The sequence below is a fragment of the Macaca fascicularis genome, chromosome 3 (genome assembly GCF_037993035.2).
Source record: "Macaca fascicularis isolate 582-1 chromosome 3, T2T-MFA8v1.1".
NCBI classification, from domain to species: Eukaryota; Metazoa; Chordata; class Mammalia; order Primates; family Cercopithecidae; genus Macaca; species Macaca fascicularis.
The window spans coordinates 51,433,056-51,454,669 of record NC_088377.1 but is presented as its reverse complement, the minus strand read 5'-3'; the positions used below and the strand labels follow the sequence as shown (position 1 = coordinate 51,454,669).

Below are 21,614 nucleotides of genomic sequence, written 5' to 3'. Positions count from 1 at the left end.
TGTCTGTCTCTCTCTCTCTCTTTCTCTCTCTCCTCTCTCTCCCTCTCTCTCCTGTCTCTCTGTCTTCTCTCTCCTCTCTCTCTCTGTCTCTCTCGTCTCCCTCTCCCCCCTCCGTGCCCTCTCTGCCTCTCTCCCCGTCAGAAGCCCAACTCGCCCTCGCCCAGGGCCCGTGACAAGGCGGCGGCCGCCGCACCCACGCCGCCCGCGCGGGGGAAGGAGAGCCCGAGCCCGCGCTCGGCGCCGTCGTCCCAAGGTCGCGGAGGCCGCGCGGCGGGCGGGGCGGGCAGGCGGCGGCGGCGGCGGCGGCGGAGGCGGCGGCGCTCGCGGTCCTCGGCGTCCGCGCCCCGCCGCAGGGGTCGCCGGCGCGCCCGGCCCGCGCCCCCTCGGGGCTCGTCGCGCTCGCTCAGCAGGGCCCACTCCAGCAGCGACTCCGGCAGCGGCGGCGGCGCCCCCGGCCCCGGGCCGGAGCCCGGCTCCGAGCGAGGCCACGGCGGACACGGGAAACGGTGAGCGTGCTCGGACCCCGAGCTGGATTCCCGCCCCCATCCCGCACAGGGCTCCCCTCCACTAGCGGATACCGGCCCACAGGATCCCTCCCCGCACTGAGCTACCCACCACGGATCCCAACCCCCGCCACGGATCCCAACCCCCCCCCACGGAGCTACCCCCACGGATTCCACCCCCCCATGAGCTACCCCCCACGGATCCCACCCTCCCCAGTGATCTACGCCCCACAGATCCCAACCCCCCACGGATCCCAAACCCCCACGGGGCTCCCCTCCCTCTCCATGGACTCCAAATCCCTATGGACCCCATGGATCCTCCCATGGATTTCCTCCCCACACTGATCCCAACTCCCCTCTCACAGGGGGAACCCCAACTCTCCCTAGGGAGTTACACCCCCTCCACTGACCTCCAAACTCCAGGGAGTTTCCCTCCCCACACTGATCCCAGTCCCCCTCCACTGATGTCAAGCCTCCATGGAGGTCCCTCCCCCAACCTTGAACTACCCCCGGTTATCCTGACCCCTTCCCCACAGCAGATCCCTCTCCCCTTACTGATCACTGCTCCCGGGAACCCCCTCTCCTCCCATGAGGCTTCCCGTTTACTGATCACTCTCCCTACCATCCCGCAGACCAATTTCCTCTACTGATCTCCCCTAACACGCCCCCCTCACGGGGCTCTCCCTAAACTGAACCCTGCCCCTCACTAGGCTCCGCGTTCACTGCGCACTCCGCACAAACTGAACACAAACTACACGGACACCGCCCCTCTGCCTAAGCCCCGCCCCAGGGAACCCTCCCCGCCCCCAGCCCCCTTCCCGGGTGCTGAACCCTGTCCTGCGCCGTCTTCCTCCTCCAGGGCCAAGGAGCGGCCCCCGCGCGCGCGGCCCGCCAGCACCTCTCCGTCCCCGGGCGCGCACGGCCGGCGCGGCGGCCCGGAAGGGAAGAGCTCTTCGCGCAGCCCCGGCCCGCACCCCCGCTCCTGGAGCTCCAGCCGTTCGCCCTCCAAATCGCGCTCGCGCTCCGCGGAGAAGCGGCCCCGCAGCCCCAGCCGCTCGCCCTCGCCCAAGAAGCCCCTCAGCCGGTGAGTGTCCGCCCGGACAGGGCCGACGGGGCGGCGGCGGGGTGGAGCGGCCGGGTCGCGTCGCTCATTTACCTCGGGCCGGCCCCGCAGGGACAAGGACGGCGAGGGCCGCGCAAGGCACTCCGAGGCCGAGGCCGCCCGCGCGCGGCGCCGCTCCCGCAGCTACTCGCCCATCCGCAAGCGGCGCCGGGACTCGCCGAGCTTCATGGAGCCGCGGCGCATCACCAGGTATGGAGGGTCTTGGGGGACCGGGGACTCAGGGCTGGGGCCGCTGACCCCGATCAGGGACAGAGACCTCGGCCCGGGGTCCTTCTCCGAGGATCCACTGAACCTGGCACAGGGAGGGGGGTGAAGGGGCTAAAGGACAATGAGTGGGTTCTGCCAGGGTAGGGGGCCAGGGGAGGAGGGGGCTAGAACTGGAGGTGCTCGGGGCGATCAGAGAGACAGGTGCAGGAGGCCTCAGAGGGAAGGGTCCCGGTGGGGGCCTGAGGGCCCATGAAGGGGAGGGAGCTCTGTACTTCGGTCTGGGTGAGCAGCAGCCGGCATGGAATTTAGCTCTGCAAGAGTCCCTCCATCCCTCCGGAGCCCCTCCTGCCCTCCCTACATCGTCTCCGGACAATGATGTCTCCTTTTCTCCTTCATCTCAAGGTCCAGCCTGCTGAGTGGCCTGTGGTCAGCCTGGGGGCCAGGCGGACCCCTCTGCACAGGCTGCCTGGGAGATACCCAAGTGAGCTGGTCTGGCCCTGGTCAGCTGTCCGTCTGTCTGCCTCTCTCTTTCTCACTAACCTGGGGGATTTGGAGGAGGGGGCACAGCAGTCTGGTCTCTGGGGCAGCTGTCAGAGGAGCCAGCCACACTCCTTTGCCCTACACAGCTGTGGGGCTGTGCCCAGGGCGTGGCTGGTGAAGCCATGATCAGTTTCTCTGCTAGGACTGGAAGTGTCTGGGCCTGGGTCTCCGGGTGACATTATGGATTGCCTTTGTGGAAATCACCCTGAAGCCCTAGATTACACTGGCGGGGAGTGGGGGGAACACAAGCAAAAAGTTCTGAGCCCAACACTGCCTTGCTGGGCAGCCTTGGGAGATCGGTGTGCCTCTCTAGGCCTCAGTTGTCACCTGTACAATAACCAGGGTTTCATGAGCAACCTTTCCGTTCTAACAGGGTATGATTCTCAAACTAGTCCCTCCTAATCCTTGGTGATCCAAGTAACCAAGAAGCGCGGGGGGGCATTGCCCTAGAGCTCAAAGCCAGACCACCTTGAAGGAGAAGCCAGATTGTGCTACTTTTTTTCTTTCTTTTTTTTTTTTTTTGAGACTGAGCTTTGCTCTTGTCACCCAGTCTGGAGTGCAATGACACGATCTTGGCTCACGGCAACCTCCACCTCCCAGGTTTAAGTGATTCTCCTGCCTCAGCCTCCCAAGTAGCTTGGATTACAGGCACCTGCCACCATGCCCAGCTAATTTTTTTTTTATTTTTTTTTTTATTTTTAGTAGAGACGAGGTTTCACTAAATTTCACCATGTTAGTCAGGCTGGTCTCGAACTCCTGACCTCAGGTGATCCACCCCACCTTGACCTCCCAAAGTGCTGGGATTACAGGCGTGAGACCCCGTGCCCGACCAGATTGTGCTACTTCTAACGGATGTCCTCTCCTACCTCTTGTCCAGCCACCATGCCCAAGGAACAAAGTCATTTCAAACCCAGGGATCTTCCTGCCCCCCCCCCTTCCTTCTGATGCCAATTCACCAGGCTGGGGACGCCCCCAAACAGGTCACACACCCTGCCCGTATGCCAGGCCCTCACACCTTCCACCTGGCACCCACTCAGCCCCTCTCCCAGGCTGCCTCCTCCTCCACTAATGTATACCTGTTTTCTTCCTCAGAATTAACCCTGCGACGGGGCGGTGTTGCCCCTTAACCTCTCTTTTCTCTTCTCTGGGTCATAGCCTCCTGGCTTCCAACTAACTCTGGGCCAGTGGGAGGTAGCTGAGTGAGGAGTGGGGCCGGCGGGACTGAACCAGACCGTGGGCGTGGGGAGCAGCGGCCAGGACTCTCCTCCTTGTTCCTTTTGAGTGACCTGAAAGCAACAAACTCCTTGATTGCGGAGGGGACGGAAACAGAGAGGCAGGGCTGGGATGTAGTCACAGACACTTCCACACCTGCTTGGGTGATGGGAACCATCCATATTTGCAAGTTTCATTCATTCAACAAGTTTTTGTTTTGTTTTGTTTTGTTTTGTTTTGTTTTGAGACGGAGTCTCGCTCTGTCACCCAGGCTGGAGTACAGTGGCGCAATCTCCACTCACTGCAGCCTCCGCCTCTGGGGTTCAAGCCATCCTCCCACTTCAGCCTCCCGAGTAGCTGGGATTACAGGTGCGTGTCACCATGCCCGGCAAATGTTTGTATTTTTAGTAGAGACAGGGCTTCACTATGTTGGCCAGGCTGGTCTCAAACTTCTGACTGCAAGTGATGTGCCCGCCTCAGCCTCCCAAAGTGCTGGGATTACAGGCGTGAGCCACCGTGCCCAGCCTCAACAAGTATTTATTATCAAGTGTTTGGATCGGGCAGAAACATGGGCTCCTTTCCCTGCAGATAGGTGAAGAAAAGCAAAACGATCAACATGGAATTTGCAAATAACCACTGACCGTCAGATTCCATTTGGAGGAGGCAGGTGTCGCTAAGGCCAGGGCTCAGGGGAAACTGAGGCAGGAAGCCCTGGCCGCTGCCGGGATGGTTCTCAGGGTCTGGGATGGCCTGTAATCAGCTTTTCCTTCCCGGCAGCGCCCGCAAGCGTCCTATTCCGTACTACCGGCCCAGCCCCTCTTCCTCCTCCAGCTGCTTGAGCAGCGACTACTCCACCCGGAGCCACAGCCACAGCCCCAGCCCTGGCCACAGCCATGAGAGCTACCGCAGTCGCAGTCACGGGACCCGCAGCCGGACACGCAGCCCTTCGAGGACCCCCAGTCCCAGCTACCACAGCCGGAGCAGCTCTGAGAGCGGGGGCTTCTGAGCCCAGACAGACTCAGCTTGGTGCCCCCCTGGCACTGGGAGAGGCGAGGGGCGGGCCCCAGGACCCCGGCGGGGAGGGGGCTGTACCTCCTTGCCCCCAAGGCTACAAAGAGGTCTCAGGGCCAGTGCATGGGCAGATGGGACCAGGGAAGACTTTGAGGGTGGGCACCCGGTGGACAAGGAGAAGCCAGATGTGCTGCTTCTATGGGTGTCCTCTCCCACCTCGTGTCCACCTACTGTGCCCGGGGAACAAAGAGCCGTTACGAACACAGGGATCTCCCCATCCCCCTTCCTGCTGATGCCAACTCACCAGGCTGGGGACTGCTGCTGGTGGATGGTACCAGAGTCCACGATCTGCTCTGTCACTTCACCTTAGCTCAGTGCAGCCAGGGACACCTTACAAGGTGCCAGCCGTGCGAGCTCCTCTTCCCCACTGCACAGCTCCCTCCACTCCTCTCTTATCACTGGGCAGATGAGGAGGTGGTACGGCACACGGGATCAGAGCTAGACAGAAAGAACAGCCTAACCCTTGGTGCACCCCCATCCAAGCTGGGGAGCTGCGTCCTTTTGAGCTGGTTGCAGGAGGACCCTGGCTGAGGGCTGGTGGCTGGCCCCACAGCCTCCCCCAAGCTCCTCCACTGACCCAGGAGTGCCCAGACCGGTGGCCCCCAAAATCCCAGCCTTGGGGAGCTAGGCGCCTCACTCTTGGTCTGACCTCTCCAGGCCAGGCTGTCCTCACCCCGTGCCCTGGGCTGAGGTCCTACCAGCCAGGACTTCTGCATGACAAGAGGTGGGGGGGTACAGACCTCAGGTACATTTGACCCTGAGGTCAAAAGGGGTTCAGTCAAGAGGTGGGAGAGGAAAGGGGTAGATGGGGGGTGGAATCTGTAGGAAAGAGAAAAATCTAAGTTGTCCACTGACTGAGCAGCCCCCAGGGAGTAGAGACAGACCCCCGGGGTGGGAGCAGGTGACAGGTCAGTAATGCCCCCAGCCCCACCCAAGAGGAGGGCAGCATGGGCCCGTGGTCTGGGACGTGGACTGGATGGCAGCCCAGGGTCACAGGCATAGGATAACATGTGCTTTGGACCTGCTGAGGGAGTACCTTGGGGGTCTGATGGGGCCGTGGTCAGACGAGCCTCTGCAGAGATGGAGGCTGTAGCCCTCAGAAGGGAGGGGAGGAAAGAGACTGAGGGCCCTGGCCTGGGGCATCCATGGGGAAGTGGTGGCCCCCAGTCCTCCTCTGCTGCTCCCAGCCCCCTCCTCCTGGGGCCCTCAGGGATCTCACAAAGTCTTCCTTGGCCCAACCAGGCAGATGCCCCGGGCTCCAGTGGGGGGAGGGGTCTGGGGTCTGGTCCGGGTTCCCTGCTTTCTCTGTGTCCCCCCTCCCTCTTTCTCCGCGGTGCGGATAAAAATTGGACTCGAATAAAACCCTTGGTGCCCGGATGGCAGGTGGTGAGACCAGGCCTCTGTGCATGTGGGCACCCCGGGAGATTCAGGAGGGCAGCGGGGCTGGGGGTCTTCCTCCAAGGAAGGAGAAAGGCTCAGACTGCTCCTTGGGACCCCAGAGAGAAGAGCTGGCATCCAGGAACCAGTGTGTCTATCCCCCTGCCTCTGAGCTTGAGGCTAAAACAGGGACCCAAAGGGACCTTCCTCCCAGCCTGGAGGCCCGGTGGACTTTGAACACCCCGCAGGGTGGGCTGCCTGAGTCCAAACACCCAGACTACCTTCAGCAGTGGGTGGGGACGGGGTACAGGGAGGAGACACAGGGTGGACACAGGCACAGGGGACCCTCACGACATGGTGGGGTGTCGCATAGTGGTTGGGACACAGTCACAGGCAGCATGTGGGCATGTGTCCTGGCTCCTGTGCCTCCCAGCCATGTGACACAGGGTTGAGATCAGGTGGGCATGAAATATTCTGATAGTCCTCAGCTTGGTGACTGTGACTGGCATAGAGTGAGCATTTAAAAGGTGGCCACAGCTGGGCGCGGTGGCTCACGCCTGTAATCCCAACACTTTGGGAGGCTGAGGTGGATGGATCACCTGAGGTCAGGAGTTCGAGACCATTTTAGTAGAGATGGAGAAACCCCATCTCTACTAAAAATACAAAAATTAGCTGGGCGTGGTAGCACGCACCTGTAATCCCAGCTACTCTGGAGGCTGAGGCAGGAGAATCACTTGAACCCAGGAGGCGGAGATTGCAGTGAGCTAAGATTGCACCACTGCACTCCAGCCTTGGTAACAGAGCGAGACTCCGTCTCAAAAAAACAAACAAACAAAAAAAAACTTGGAGACTGGGTCTCACTCAGTTGCCCAGGCTGGAGTGCAGTGGCATGATCTCCATTCACTGCAGTCTCGACCTCCTGGGCTCAAGCAATCCTCCTACCTCAGCCTCCCTAGTAGTTGGGACTACAGGTATGCACCACCATACCCAGCTAATTTTTGTAATTTTTTGGTAGAGACAGGGTTTCACCATGTTGCCCAGGCTGGTCTCGAACTTCTGAGCTCAATCGATCCTCCCAAAATGCTGAGATTACAGGCATGAGCCACTGCCCCTGGCCTGTATTTCTTACTTTTATTAGATGTAAAGAAATGCACAATTTCGTCGGGTGCAGTGGCTCAAGCCTGTAATCCCAGCACTTTGGGAGGCTGAGGCGGGTGGATCACCCGAGGTCAGGAGTTCAAGACCAGCCTGGCCAACATGGTGAAACCCCATCCCAACTAAAAATACAAAAAAATTAGCTGGGCATGGTGGCGGACACCTGTAATCCCAGCTACTTGGGAGGCTAAGGCAGGAGAATCTCTTGAGCCCGGGAGGCGGAGCTTACAGTGAGCCGAGATCACGCCACTGTACTCCAGCCTGGGCGACAGAGTGAGACTCTATCTCAAAAAAAAAAAAAAAAGAAAGAAAGAAATACACAATTTCTCCTCCTCTCCTTCTTTCTTACCTCTCACCTCCTCCTCCTCCTTCCCCTTCTTCTCCTTTGTTTCTCTCTCTTAGAGTGGTGGGTTTTAAGCTTGTTTTGAATCAGGTCTTCTTTGAGAATCTGATGAAGGCTGAGAACCCTTCTCCCAGAAGAATGTGCGCATGCCCGCAGTGTGGCCTGTAACATTGGATCTATCTCACAGATATTCACTCCGAAGGCTTTTAGCGTCCCACCAGTTAAGAACCCCGGTCCAACTCCAATGAGGGTGCGGCTGAGGTGGCCCCTGCTCCCACCTCTGTGTGGGCCATGACACAGGTGTCCTTGGCCCAGTCCCCAGAGCTGGGGCTGTGCGATGACATGACCCCCTTCCAGTTTCTTTTCCCCAAAACTAGAAGGGGCACCTGGCCAGTGGCTCCGTTTCCGATCCACGCAAGCTGTTCACAGAAGCCCTGGTGATTGGCTGGGTGTGGTGGATCACATCTGTAATCCCAGTCCTTTGGGGGGATCGAGGCAGGTGGATCACTTGAGACCAGAATGACCAACATGGTGAAACCCCGTCTGTACTAAAAATACAAAAAATTAGCCGGGCGTGGTGGCGGGTGCCTGTAATCGCAGCTACCCTGGAGGCTGAGGCAGGAGAATCACTTGAACCCGAAAGGCAGAGGTTGCAGTGAGCTGAGATCCTGCCATTGCATTCCAGCCTGGGCAGTAAGAGTGAAACTCCATCTCACACACACACACACACACACACACACAAAAAAAAAAAAAAAAAAAAAAGAGAGAGAGAAAGAAAAAGAAAGAAAGAAAAAGAAAACAAAAAGATTTCTGTAACCCTTTCTAACAAGTTCAACAAAACTGGCCTCAGGCAAGGGGCTGGGCTATGGGGAGCAGACTTGGCCCTGTGCTAGAGATGTGTGAAACACACCGAGAGGTTGGCCTGCAACTCGGCCTGTCTCACACTGAGCATGGCATTGGGCCTAGGGACTCTGCTGCCTGGCTGCTCCGTCCCCCAACCTCCCATCCCATTCTATCACTGCCCAGCCTGACTGCCTTCTTCTGCACGCCACAGCCAGGCTGCTCCCAGGCATTGCAATTGCTTCCTTCCCACCTCACCTCAGCACCTGGCCCTACCGGCCTCCTCACTGGCTAGCCTGCCTCCTTGCCTTTTCCAATCCCTCCTGCTTTTTTTTTTTTTTTTTTTTTTTTTGCGATGGGGTCTCACTCTGTCGCTCAGGCTAGAGTGCAGTGGCACCATTATGGCTCACTGCAGCCTTGATCTCCTGGGCTCAAGAGATCTTCCTGCCTTAGCCTCCTGAGTAGCTGGGACTACGGGTGCACTCCACCACACCATTAATTTTTGCTTTTATTTTTTGTTTTTGTTTTGAGACAGTCTCGCTCTGTCACCCAGGCTGGAGTGCAGTGGCGCAATCTTGGCTCACTGCAACCTTTGCCTCCTGGGTTCAAGCAATTCTCCTGCTTCAGCCTCCTGAGTAGCTGGGATTATAGGCATGCACCACCACACCCAGCTAATTTTTTATATTTTTAGTAGAGATGAGGTTTCACCATGTTAGCCAGGCTGGTCTCAAACTCCTGACCTCAAGTGATCCACCTGCCTCGACCTCCCAAAGTGCTGGGATTATAGGCATGAGCCACTGCACCTGGCCATTATTTTTTATAGAGATGGGATCATGCTATGCTGCCCAGGCTGGTCTCACACTCCTGGCCTTAAGTGATCCTCCTGCCTCGGTCTCCCAAAACACTGGGATTCCAGGCATGAACCACCGTGCCCGACCACTCCCATTATTTCTTTTGTTTTTTTTGTTTTTATTTTTTGAGACGGAGTCTCGCTCTGTCGCCCAGGCTGGAGTGCAGTGGCCAGATCTCAGCTCACTGCAAGCTCCGCCTCCCGGGTTCACGCCATTCTCCTGCCTCAGCCTCCCAAGTAGCTGGGACTACAGGCGCTCACCACCTCGCCCAGCTAGTTTTTTGTACTTTTTAGTAGAGACGGGGTTTCACCGTATTAACCAGGATGGTCTCGATCTCCTGACCTCGTGATCCGCCCGTCTCGGCCTCCCAAAGTGCTGGGATTACAGGCTTGAGCCACCGCGCCCGGCCTCACTCCCATTATTTCTAACAGGCAAATCTGAACACCCATTTACTCATTCCACAAATACTTATTGAACAATTCCTATGTCCCCGGCAGAGTTGCTGGCTCTGAGGACACAGTACAGAATAAATGAGACAGACTCCCTGCTGTGCAGAGCCTGCCTCCTATGGCCACATCCACCAGCTCACAGGCCGGAAGGCCTTCTGAGTGACCACCTGGCACGTGCCATCCATGGCTCCTCCCGAGGCGCCCTCCCACCTCATCTCCCATCACTGCCCTTGATTCCAATACCCCTGAGCCCACCTGGCCCCCTCATGCCTTCTCTGCCTCCACGGGTTCAGGTGAGCTCACAGGTCAAGGCCCAGCTCAGCCACCTCCTCCTCCATGCAGCATTCCTGATGCCGTGACTACTGCTGTCTCTGGGGTCCTCCGGGAGCCTGTGTTTAGGGCCCAGTCTCTTCTTCCAGTGATTTATTTGCTAGCATGTCTATTTCTCCCCAAAGCTCTGAGCTTCTGGAGGCCAGGACATATCTTGTCTCTGGATCGCCCAAGTAGGCCACTTTGAAATGTTTGTTGGCCGGGCGCGGTGGCTCATGCCTGTAATCCCAGCACTTTGGGAGGCTGAGGCAGGTGGATCACCTGAGGTCGGGAGTTGGAGACCAGCCTAACCAATGTGGAGACACCCCGTCTCTACTAAAAGTACAAAATTAGGCCGGGCGCGGTGGCTCAAGCCTGTAATCCCAGCACTTTGGGAGGCCGAGACGGGCGGATCACGAGGTCAGGAGATTGAGACCATCCTGGCTAATATGGTGAAACCCCGTCTCTACTAAAAATACAAAAAACTAGCCAGGCGAGGTGGTGGGCGCCTGTAGTCCCAGCTACTCGGGAGGCTGAGGCAGGAGAATGGCGTAAACCCGGGAGGCGGAGCTTGCAGTGAGCTGAGATCCGGCCACTGCACTCCAGCCTGGGCGACAAAGCGAGACTCCGTCTCAAAAAAAAAAAAAAAAAAAAAAGGACAAAATTAGCTGGGCATGGTGGCACATGCCTGTAATCCCGGCTGCTAGGGAGGCTGAGGCAGGAGAATCGCTTGAACCCGGGAGGCAGAGGTTGCAGTGAGCCGAGATCGCGCCATTGCACTCCAGCCTGGACAACAAAAGAGAAAGTCCGTCTCAAAAAAAAAAACAAAAAAAAAAAACCAAGAAGGAAGGAAGGTAGGAGGGAGCGAGGGAGGGAGGAAAGAAAGAAAGAGAGAGAGAAAGAAAGAAAGAGAAAGGAAAGAAAAGAAATAAATAAACGTTTGTTGAATGAGTCAGCAAGTGAAGGAGGGAACCCAGAGAGGAATGGTTGCAGAAACTTTGGGGGAGGCCTGGGCACCAAAGGTGAGGCGTGGTGGCGGCAAGATGACACTAGAGGACGACAGAGAGTAAGGAAAAAATGCAGCTAGGACCAACAGGCTTGGAGCAGAGGACAGACGCCTGGGCCAGGGTTCCCAGCCTGGAAGCCCTGAGCCCTCATCCTGCGTGCCCGTCCCAGCTTCGTGGGGGAGGGGTGAGGAGCATACCAGGCCCCTCCTGTCTGAACTCAGTCAGCCAACTGAACTCTGCTCTATACCCTGGGGAAAGGGAAGAATAGGACCAGGACGGCCGGCAGGAAAACAGGAAACTAATCCTGGAGCAGCAGGCAGAGGACCGTCCCCAGGATGTGGGCACTTCTCGCCGGAGGGTCCTGAGCCTGGGGCGCACTCTTCTGGTTTGGGGTGAATACGGTCCTCTCGTGGTCTCTCTCTCTTCAGGCAGGGCCCAGGGGAGCCTCCATTCCACACCACGTTTTTCCTTCCAACACATACAACAGCCAGGAGGCCGGACAGAGCTTTCCTGTTTCCTGTTTTCCCAACTGTATTTTCCCCTTTCTCCTTAATCAGTTTCCTACAGCCCCAGACCGAGGGTGACAGGACACAGGGCACCTGCCCAGCTTGGCTGTCCCAGCCTGTCCCCCATCCCCAGCCACCCCCAACTTTTTTTTTTTTTTTTTTTGGAGACAGAGTCTCGTTGTGTCGCCCAGGCTGGAGTGCAGTGAGTGGTGCAATCTCAGCTCACTACAACCCCCACCTCCCAGGTTCAAGCAATTCTCATGCCTCAGCCTCCTAAGAGCTGGGATTTCGGGTGTGCACCACCATGCCCAGCTGATTTTTGTGGGCTTTTTTTTTTTTTTTTTTTTGAGATGGAGTTTCACTCTTGTTGCCCAGGCTGGAGTGCAATGGCGCATTATCGGCTCACTGCAACCTCCACCTCCCGGGTTAAAGTGACTCTCCTGCCTCAGCCTCCCGAGTAGCTGAGATTACAGGTGTGCACCACCACGCCTGGCTAATTTTTGTATTTTTAGTAGAGACGGGGTTTCACCATGTTGGCCAGGCTGGTTTCGAACTCCTGACCTCAGGTGATCTGCCCACTTCGGCCTCCCAAAGTGCTGGGATTACAGGCATGAGCCACCACGCCTGGCCTAATTTTTGTATTTTTAGTAAGAATGGGGTTTCATCATGTTGGCCAGGCTGGTCTCAAACTCCTGGCCTCAAGCGATCCACCTGCCTCAGCCTCCCAAAAGTGCTGGGATTATAGGCGTGAGCCACCTGGAGCAGCCTGCCTGCCTTTTTTTGAGATGTTCTAGAAGGCCCCAGGCCTCCTGCCTTCCTCTCTCAGCTGAGGGAGTATTCAGCAAACTGGCCCCATCACCAGGCACCTGCTGGCCTCCAGGCCCTGCTCCACCCACCCAAGGAGGCATCTTAGAGACCCGGATGCCTGGGGGTCTCCTACCTCCCCCTCCACCTACCCACTTTCTAGGGCTCTCTTAAGGGGGAAACCTGAATCTATTTCAGGACAGGAATCCCACTCTCCCGCAGTCTTAGGAAGTACTCCTGCTCCATTCACCCCTTTTCTCCATCTCACTCTGATTTAAAGCAGCGCAGGTCACATCCAGGCTTAGCTGGCTGACAGGGAGGGAACGTTCCCCTCTCAGGCCTGGTGAGTGTCTCCTGTCCTCCCCTCACTCCTATCTCCACTGTTTAAAAAATGATTCTATGATACTCATTAAAGCACGAGCAGGAACATTTTATTCAGGACCATCACAAGAGCTATATAGGTGGGACTGCAATGGGATTGTGCAGTGGGGGAAGAGAGAGTGGGCTCAACTCTGAATAGAGCATGGGCAAGCAAGAATTTATGGCCCAGGAGTAGGGTGGGGCAAGTGGATGGAAAATTACTAACAGCAAATATCAGGGGGTTCTGGCTCAACCGACCTAGCAGGATTCTAGCTGAAGGCCAGCCAGGAAGATCAGACATCACCTTGGAGATGGTAGAGGATGAGGAACCTGATCTGGAGGGTGATCAGATGTCGAGGGTGAGGGGTTCTTGTGAAACAGACTCCACAGGTTTCTTGCAAAAACTGGATTTACGAACTGGGCACGGTGGCTCACGCCTGTAATCCCAGCACTTTGGGAGGCCAAGGCGGGTGGATCACTTGAGGTCAGGAGTTCGAGACCAGCCTGACCAATATGGTGAACCCCCATCTCTACTAAAAATATAAACTTAGCCAGGCGTGGTCGCTCATGCCTGTAATCCGAGCTACTCCGGAAGCTGAGTGAGGCAGGAGAATCACTTGAACCCAGGAGGAGGAGGTTGCAGTGAGCTGAGATTGCGCCATTGCACTCCAGCCTGGGCAACACAGTGAGACTCTGGGAAAAAAAAAAAAGACTAGATTTATGCAGAGGGGCTTAGGAGGTTCCAGAGTCTGAGAAAAGTTTGGTCAAGCAGGGAATCTTTGTCACCCCTTCCCATGTGCACACCCCTGTCCTGCAGCATTTAGGCTGTGGAGTGGGTAATGCAGGGGACCTGGAGGGGAGGGGAAGAGTGGAGGAGAAACTGTTGATTCACCGGCCTGGAAGGAGACTTAGAACATCCAGTCCAATGGTTTCACTGTACAGATCAAGAAAATGAGTCACGGATGCCGGCCCTTGGCCAAGGCTGCAGTCAAAGACACCCAGGTCCCCAGACTCCAGAGCTAGACAGCCAGAGTGGAAGGGGCGGGAGGACAGATTCCCAGCCCTCCCACCTGGCCCCTCTGTGGCCCCCACTTCAGTGGTGATGGGGGTGGCGTGGCCCCCTCCCAGTCCAGCCAGAAACCAGAGGTCCAGGGAGTGGGGCAGGCTGGAGGTGGGTTTTTAGAAGTGAACTCCCAGAGAGGCAGTGTCTGGATGTTTCCAGAAAGACCCAGCATCCCCTATACCCCACCCCCGGCGCTCTGATTACTGTTGTCCACATTTTCAATTCCAAGCAGGCCCGGGGGCTGGAGTCATCCATCAGCTGTCAGGTCTCTCTGGGGAGCTCAGGCAGCTGCCTGGAGATTCTGGCACTTTCTCTGAGGCCAGGCCAGCGAAGGCGGGGCTGGTTCAGTTGCAGTTGGCAGAGGCCTGCAGAAGGCGTGGCTAGCGTGGTCAAGGCCTTGGGCACAGTGAAAGGAAGGGGGTTAGTCTTGGGGATGCTGCTGAGCACCCCAGATTTGGGGGCTAGAGGTGAGGGGAGGGACCGTTTGATGAAGGACTCCCTGGACCTTGCAGTGGGCAATGAAGAGGGGGAAGGGCTATGACCTGCCCTCTCACCCCTCCCCCCACCCCACTCCATGGTGGCTTCTGGGAAATCCCTGGGGCTAGAATTTTCCTCTTTTTTTTTTGAGACAGAGTCTTGCTCTGTTGCCCAAGCTGGAGTGCAGTGGCACAATCTTGGCTCACTGCAACCTCTGCTTCCTGGGTTCAAGTGATTCTCCTGCCTCAGCCTCCGGAGTAGCTGGGATTACAAGCACGTGCCACCACGCCTGGCTAATTTTTATGTTTTTAATAAAGACGGGGTTTCACCACGTTGGTCAGGCTGGTCTCGAACTCCTGACCTCATGATCCACCCGCCTTGGCCTCCAAGAGTGCTGAAATTACAGGCATGAGCCACCGCGCCTGGTCTGAATTTTCCTCTTTATCCCAGAAAGACCACCTCTGGCAGCTCAGTGCTCTGGATGCTGGAGCCAGCCACAGTGTCAGAGAACAGCTGGGCAGGGGGGCACGTGGGAGCCGCCACCCAGCCCTGGCCCCCTTGCCCAGCTCGGTTGCCTGGTGGGGACGGCAGAGTGCAGCCTCCTGGAGAAAAGGTACCCAGTTAGGGTGGAAGAGGTGCATTCCTGCCCCTGTGCACTGGAAGCCCACAGGCCTCTCTGAACTGTCTGGGAAGTCTCCTCCTCGCTGGGTGGAGAATAGGAAGGTCTGAGACACTTACCAGCTTTGTGACCCTGGGGCCATTCAGACCCTCAGTTTTCTCATCTCAAAAATGGGACTCCTAGCTGGACGCCATGGCTCATGCCTATAATTCCAGGTAGTCAGGAGACAAAGGTAGGAGGACTGCTTGAGGCCAGATGTTCAAGACCAGCCTGAGTAACATAGTGAGACTCCCTCTCTATAAAAAATTGTAAAATTGGCTGGGTATGGTGACACGTGCCTGTAGTCCCAGCTACTCAGGAGGCTGAGCAGGGAGGATCACATGAGCCCAGAACGTTGAGCATACAGTGGGCTATAATTGCACCACTGCACTCCAACCTGGGCAACAGAGGAGTGGGGACCCTATCTATTGAAAAAAAAAAAAAAAAAAAAAAAAAAAGGAGGCTGGGCATGGTGGCTCACGCCTGTAATCTCAGCACTTTGGGAGGCTGAGGTGGATCATTTGAGGCCAGGAGTTCAAGACCAGCCTGGCCAACATGGTGAAACCTCATCTCTACTAAAAATACAAAAAATAGCTGAGCATAGTGGCGGGAGGCTGAGGCAGGAGAATCGCTTAAACCCAGCAGGTGGAGGTTGCAGTGAGCTGAGATGGTGCCAATGCACTCTAGCCTGGCGACAGAGTGAGACTCTGTCTCAAAAAAATAAAAAATAAAAAAGGAAGAAAAAGTGACTCTGATAGGATACTTTGATGCTCTATAAAGCACATATGGCTGGGCATGGTGGCTCACATCTGTAATCCCAGCACTTTGGAAGGCCAAGGCGGGTGGATCACGAGGTCAGGAGTTAGAGACCAGCCTGGCCAAGAGACCAGCCTGGCCAATGTGGTGAAACCCCATCTCTACTAAAAATACAAAAATTAGCTGGGCATGGTGGCAGGCGCCTGTAATTGCAGCTACTTGGGAGGCTGAGGCAGGAGAATTGCTTGAACCTGGGAGGCGGAGGTTGCAGTGAGCCAAGATCCCGCCATTGCACTCCAGCCTGGGCGACAGAGCAAGACTCCAACTCAAAAAAACCCCAAGAAAACAAAAAAACACATACAACTGGGTAATTCGGATTATTCTAAGGCTCAGTATCCACAATTAAAGGCCCTTGCAGTCACCGTGAGGACTTACTGTACCCCGAGCACTTCACACATATTCACACACTTGAAACTGACCACAGTGCTGTCAGACGGGCAGGGGCTTTGCTAGTTCTACTTTGCAAATAGGGACATGTGGGCTCAGAGTGGTCACCAGGCCAGCAGCACCCAGATTCAAGCCCAGCCCTATCTGTCCCCAAAGCCCAGTTTCCGCCCCACCACCCACCTCACCCCCATGCTGCCAGAAACCACCCATCTCCCCTCCCTTGTGGGTGATCTAAGAGTCATCCCTCAAGAACTGAACCCTTAGCCAGGCTGGTCTCGAACTCCTGACCTCAGGGAATCCACCCACCTCGGCCTCCCAAACCGTGTCCGGCCCATGGTGGTACATGCCTGTAGTCCCAGCTACTTGGGAGGCTGAGGCAGAAGAACGGCGTGAACCCGGGAGGCGGAGCTTGCAGTGAGCCGAGATCATGCCACTGCACTCCAGCACTCTAGCCTGGGCGACAGAGTGAGACTCTGTCTCAAAATAAAAAATAAAAATAAAAAAAAAGAAGCATTGGTTGGCCAGGCGTGGTGGCTCACACCTGTAATCCCAGCACTTTGAGAGGCTGAGGCGGGCTTATTGCCTGGGTTCAGGAATTCAAGACCAGCCTGGCCAACATGCTGAAACTCCATCTCTACCAAAAATATAAAAAATTAGCCAGGTGTTATGGTGGGTGCCTGTAATCCCAGGTACTGGGGAAGCTGAGGCACGAGGATCATTCCAGGAGACAGAGGTTGCAGGGAGCTGAGATAGTGCCATTGCACTCCCGCCTGGGTGACAGAACGAGACTCTGTCTCAAACAAAAAAGAAAAAAGGAAAAGGAACACTGGCCAGGAACCTCAAATGCTGCAAAACTGAATTAGTCTGGACTTACTGTGTAATTCTGGGCAAATGCCCTCATTTCTCTAGGCCTCAGTTTCCTTTTCTGCAGATTTTGATACCCATATCACAGAGGGCGAGGGGAGCACCAAGTAGGAGAATCTGCACAGACTTGTTCAGAGCCTGGAGCTTGCCCCTTGAGCCTACCTCATCCATCTGATGGGATCCTGGCCCCCATCGCCCAGCTTGCAGGGAGGGTGCTGCCCTAGGCTCCTGCCACAACCCTGACATTCCCTCTTTCCTGTCTTCGTAGGCATGGCCATTCCAGCCTTGCTTGTACCCTGACTTAGGTCCTGTGATCCCTGTGGTTTTTTTTTGCCAGAGTCTCACTCTATCGCTCAGGCTGGAGTTCCAGTGGGGCAATCTCAGCTCACTGCAACCTCCGCCTCCTGGGTTCAAACGATTCTCCTGCCTCAGCCTCCCAAGTGGCTGGGATTACAGGCGTGTGCCACCACACCCGGCTAAGTTTTGCATTTTTAGTAGAACTGGCGTTTTACCATGTTGGTCTCGAACTCCTGACCTCAAGTGAGCCGCCTGCCTCGGCCTCCCAAAGTGCTGGGATTACAGGCATGAGCCACTGCACCCGGGCCTGTTATCCCTGTTTTTTAAGACAAGGAAACTGCTGTGCATGGAGATTAAATGGCTTTCTGCTGTCTCCTGTAAAGCGCTCACAGAGCCAACCTCCTGCTTCTCTAATACCCAGGGCCTCCCACTGCTGTCCCACTGTACTTGCTGCCCCTATCCTGGGGCTGAGGCTCCACTCCTCATACTTCTGTGGGGAGCCAAGGCCACTAAGGTCTTGCCCTGCCCAGGCCCAGAATCCGGGCAGACTCCAGGCCACTCACTTTGATGAGCTGGGGGTAGCAGCAAGTCCCCATGCCTTCTCTGAGCCTCAGTTTCCTTTTTGAGAGAGAGCTCATAAATACCTCTCTCTCTTTTTTTTTTTTTTTCTTTTTCAGACAGAGTCTCGCTGTGTTGCCCAGGCTGGAGTGCAGTGGAGCAATCATATCACATTGCAGTCTTGACCTCCTGGGCTCAAGTGATCCTGCTTCAGCCTCCTTAGTAGCTGGATCTACAGGTGTGTGCCACCACACTTGGCTAATTTTTAAATTTTTTGTAGAGACAGGCTTCACACCATGTTGTCCAGGCTAGTCTTGAACTCCTGGCCCCAAGAGATCTTTCCACCTAGGCCTCCCAAAGCACTGGGATTACAGGCGTGAGCCACTGCGCCCGACGTAGATGCCTTTCTATCTTACCCACCTGCTCCCCATCAGGGAAGAAATGGGGCTGGACCATGAATCTGAGATCACTCCTGGAAAGGCCTCTGAACTCCTGGGACTCTTGGGAGCCAATGGTGGGAGACAGACAGGACCCCTGCCTTCTACCTCACCTCCCTGGCTGGGTCATTGTCATGAGCCAAGTGGGTCTCATTTGGGAGCTCCTGGTTGACAACCCACGGGACTTAGCATCAGAAAGCCCCAGGCTTTTGCTCCCCAGCGCTCCCAGCCCCACCCATCCCCAGCTGTATAAAATGGAGGTGAGGTCAGGAGCCAGGGAGGGCCCTCATCTGTCTCTGCCTGCTCACCTTGGTCCAGACGGGAGCCCGGGGTGCCCCACCCCAGAGAGAGCTGTCAGATGTGGTTATAAACACTTCCAGGTGTGGCTCTACCAGGCCCAGCCACATTCTGGATGGGAGCTGCCAGCCCTTTGTAGACACAAGCTCCCTTCATCTTGCCTGAAATCAGGACAGACTGGATCTATCCCTGCTGCCCAAGAGATTGTGCAACTCAAGGCACAAAACCCACACACTCTGCTCACTCCCTTGGAATTCACATTCATCTTCAAGGGCTCAGTTCTTTTTTTTTTTTTTTTGAGGCGGAGTCTTGCTCTGTTGCACAGGCTAGAATGCAGTGGCACAATCTCAGCTCACTGCAACCTCTGCCTCCTAGGTTCAAGCGATTCTCCTGCCTCAACCTCCTCGGTAGCTGGGACTACAGGCATGCACCACCATGGGCCAGGTGTGGTGGCTCATGGCTGTAATCCCAGCACTTTGGGAGGCCGAGGTGGGTGGATTCCCTGAGGTCAGGAGTTCGAGACCAGCCTGGCTATGCCCGGCTAATTTTTTGTATTTTTTAGTAGAGACAGAGTTTCACCGTGTTAGCCAGGATGGTCTCCATCTCCTGACCTCATGATCCGCCCACCTCGGCCTCCCAGAGTGCTGGGATTACAGGCATGAGCCACCGTGCCCGGCCCAACCAGTGCTTCTTAAGGAAAGATACATATAGTAGGAGATGTGACAGTAATCTTCCTCCTGGCCCCTCTCAGCACACTGTGCCTTGGAGGTTCTTATCTGGGCCTGCCCCACTGTTAGGGGAAGGGGGAAAATTGCCAAACCCCACCAATTCTCCTTCCTCTTCCCTCTCTTCAATCCCAGGCAGGTAACAACTAATAATTATGATGTACCAGGCTCTGGGCCAAAGTCATCACCTGCATTAGGTCACTGAATCCTCAGGCCAACCCATTACAGTCATGAGTCACTTAACAACAGAGACACATCCGACAAATGCCTTGTTAGGCAATTTCATCATTGTGGGAACATCTCAGAGTGGACTTACACAAATCTAGATGGTCTAGCCTACTACACACCTAAGTCATATGGTCTAGCCTTCTGCTCCTAGGTTACAAACCTCTACAGCATATGACTGCACCAAATATTGGAGGCAGCTGCAACATGATGGTAAGTATTAGTGTTTCTAAAGATAGAAGATGGCCAGGCGCGGTGGCTCACGCCTGTAATCCTAGCACTTTGGGAGGCCCAGGCGGGTGGATTACTTGAGGTCAGGAGTTCAAGAACAGCCTGGCCAACATGGTGAAACCCCATCTCTACTAAAAATACAAAAATTAGCCAGTGTCGTGGCACTTGCCTGTAGTCCCAGCTACTTAGGAGGCTGAGGCAGGAGAATCACTTGAACCTGGGAGGTGGACGTTAGAGTGAGCCTAGATCGGGACATTGTGCTACCAGCCTGGGCAACAGAGGGAGACTCCATCTCTAAATAAATAAATTAATTAAACATAGAAGACATACAGTAAAAACACGGTAACATAATTGTTTTGTTTGTTTGGAGACAGGATCTTGTTCTGTCACACAGACTGGAGTGCAGTGGCACAATCAGGCTTACTGCAGCCTCGACCTCCTCAGCTCAAGTGATTCGTCCACCTCAGTCTCCTGAGTATTTGGGACTACGGGTCCATGCCACCATACCTGGCTAATTTGTTTTGAATTTTAGTAGAGATGGGGTCTCACTGTGTTGCCCAGGCTTGTCTCAGACTTCTGGCTTCAAGTAATCCTCCCACGTCGGACTCCCAAAGTGCTAAGATTACAGATGTGAGCCACTGCACCCAGCCAATAATATAATTTTATGGGACCACCTTCATATTTTTTGTTGTCCCTTGCTGACCTACACATCTTTATGCAATGCATGACTGTTACCATCATCAAAATCTCCATTTTCCAGATGGGGAAACAGAGGCATAAAGAATCTAACTTGCACAAGTTCATCTGCTTAGTGACAGAACCAAGATGTGAATTCAGGCAGTCTGGCTTCAAAGTCCACACTCCTAACAACCGTACCAGATTACCAGATTGTTTTTTTTTTTTTTTTTTGAGATGGAGTCTCGCTCTGCCGCCCAGGCTGGAGTGCAGTGGTGAGATCTCAGTTCACCGCAACCTCTGCCTTCGGGGTTCAAGCAATTCTCCTGCCTCAGCCTCCCCAGCAGCTGCGATTACAGGCGCCCGCCACCACACCCAGCTAATTTTTGTAATTTTAGTAGAGATGAGGTTTCACCATGTTGGCCAGGCTGGTCCCAAACTCCTGACCTCTGGTGATCCTCCCACCTCAGCCTCCCAAAGTGCTGGGATTACAGGGGTGAGCCACCACACCCAGCCCAGACTGCTTTATCTTTGTATTTGTATTTATTCATTTACTTATTTTGAGACAGGGTTTTGCTCTGCAGCCCATGCTGAAGTGCAGTGGTGCAATCCAGGTTCACCAAAGCCTCTACTCACCAGCGTTCAAAGGAGCTCACCAGCGTTCAAAGGAGCCTGCTGCCTCAGCCTCCAGAGTAGCTGAGGCCACAGGCGTGCACACCATGCCCAGCTAATTTTAAAAAAAATTTTGGTAGAGGTAGGGTCTCACTATGTTGCCCAGAATGGTCTCAAACTCCTGGCCTCAGGGGACCCTTCTGCCTTGGCCTCCCAAAGTGCTGAGATTACAGGCATGAGCCACGCACCCGGCCCCTTTTTAAAAATTTTTTTAACAGGTCCTTGCTCTGTTGCCTAGGCTAGAGTGCAGTGGTAAGATCATAACGCACTGCAGCCTCGAACTCCTGGGCTCAAGCACCAGCCTGCTTTATATCACATTCCATCTCACACGCTTGTGATTCCAATCCTGCCGCTGCCACTTCTCAGTTGTATGCCCCAACCCAACCTGCCTGGCTCTGTCCTCCTTAACAAAAGAACGGCCCTGGCCACGGGTCACAGTCGGCAGCTCTTAAGCACCAGGGCCGGCGAGTGCCCTGCCGTGGCACGGCTCCAGCTTCGAGCTCTCGAACTCATTTGTTTTCCTTAACGAGAGAAGGTTCCAGATGAGGGCAGAACCCTCTTCGCCCCGCCCACGG

The 21,614-nt window shown here is 55.5% G+C and overlaps 1 protein-coding gene and 1 long non-coding RNA gene across 11 annotated transcripts in view; one reads left to right on the top strand and one right to left on the bottom strand.

Moving 5' to 3' along the window:
* The window catches only part of SRRM3 (serine/arginine repetitive matrix 3), an 85,281-nt gene extending 79,248 nt beyond the window's left edge, over positions 1–6,033 (top strand). For 5 of the 10 annotated variants that reach the window (XM_045389638.2, XM_045389635.2, XM_074034645.1 and 2 more), the window contains 4 exons: positions 142–506; positions 1,363–1,587; positions 1,678–1,815; positions 4,363–6,033. In XM_045389638.2, the coding sequence (XP_045245573.2) occupies positions 142–506; positions 1,363–1,587; positions 1,678–1,815; positions 4,363–4,591 (957 nt within the window). In that variant the 3' untranslated portion in view covers positions 4,592–6,033. Of the gene's footprint in view, positions 1–141; positions 507–1,362; positions 1,588–1,677; positions 1,816–2,235; positions 2,334–3,832; positions 3,955–4,362 lie in introns of those variants that run through there. The other 5 variants (XM_065541758.1, XM_045389636.2, XM_045389637.2 and 2 more) reach the window with 5 other exon arrangements.
* LOC141409834 (uncharacterized) lies at positions 4,068–21,583 on the bottom strand. Its single transcript, XR_012432304.1, has 2 exons — positions 21,004–21,583; positions 4,068–14,116 (listed from the first exon to the last, which is right to left on the bottom strand). It is a non-coding gene; the product is annotated as an uncharacterized lncRNA (long non-coding RNA).
* Positions 21,584–21,614: the final 31 nt, after the last annotated feature.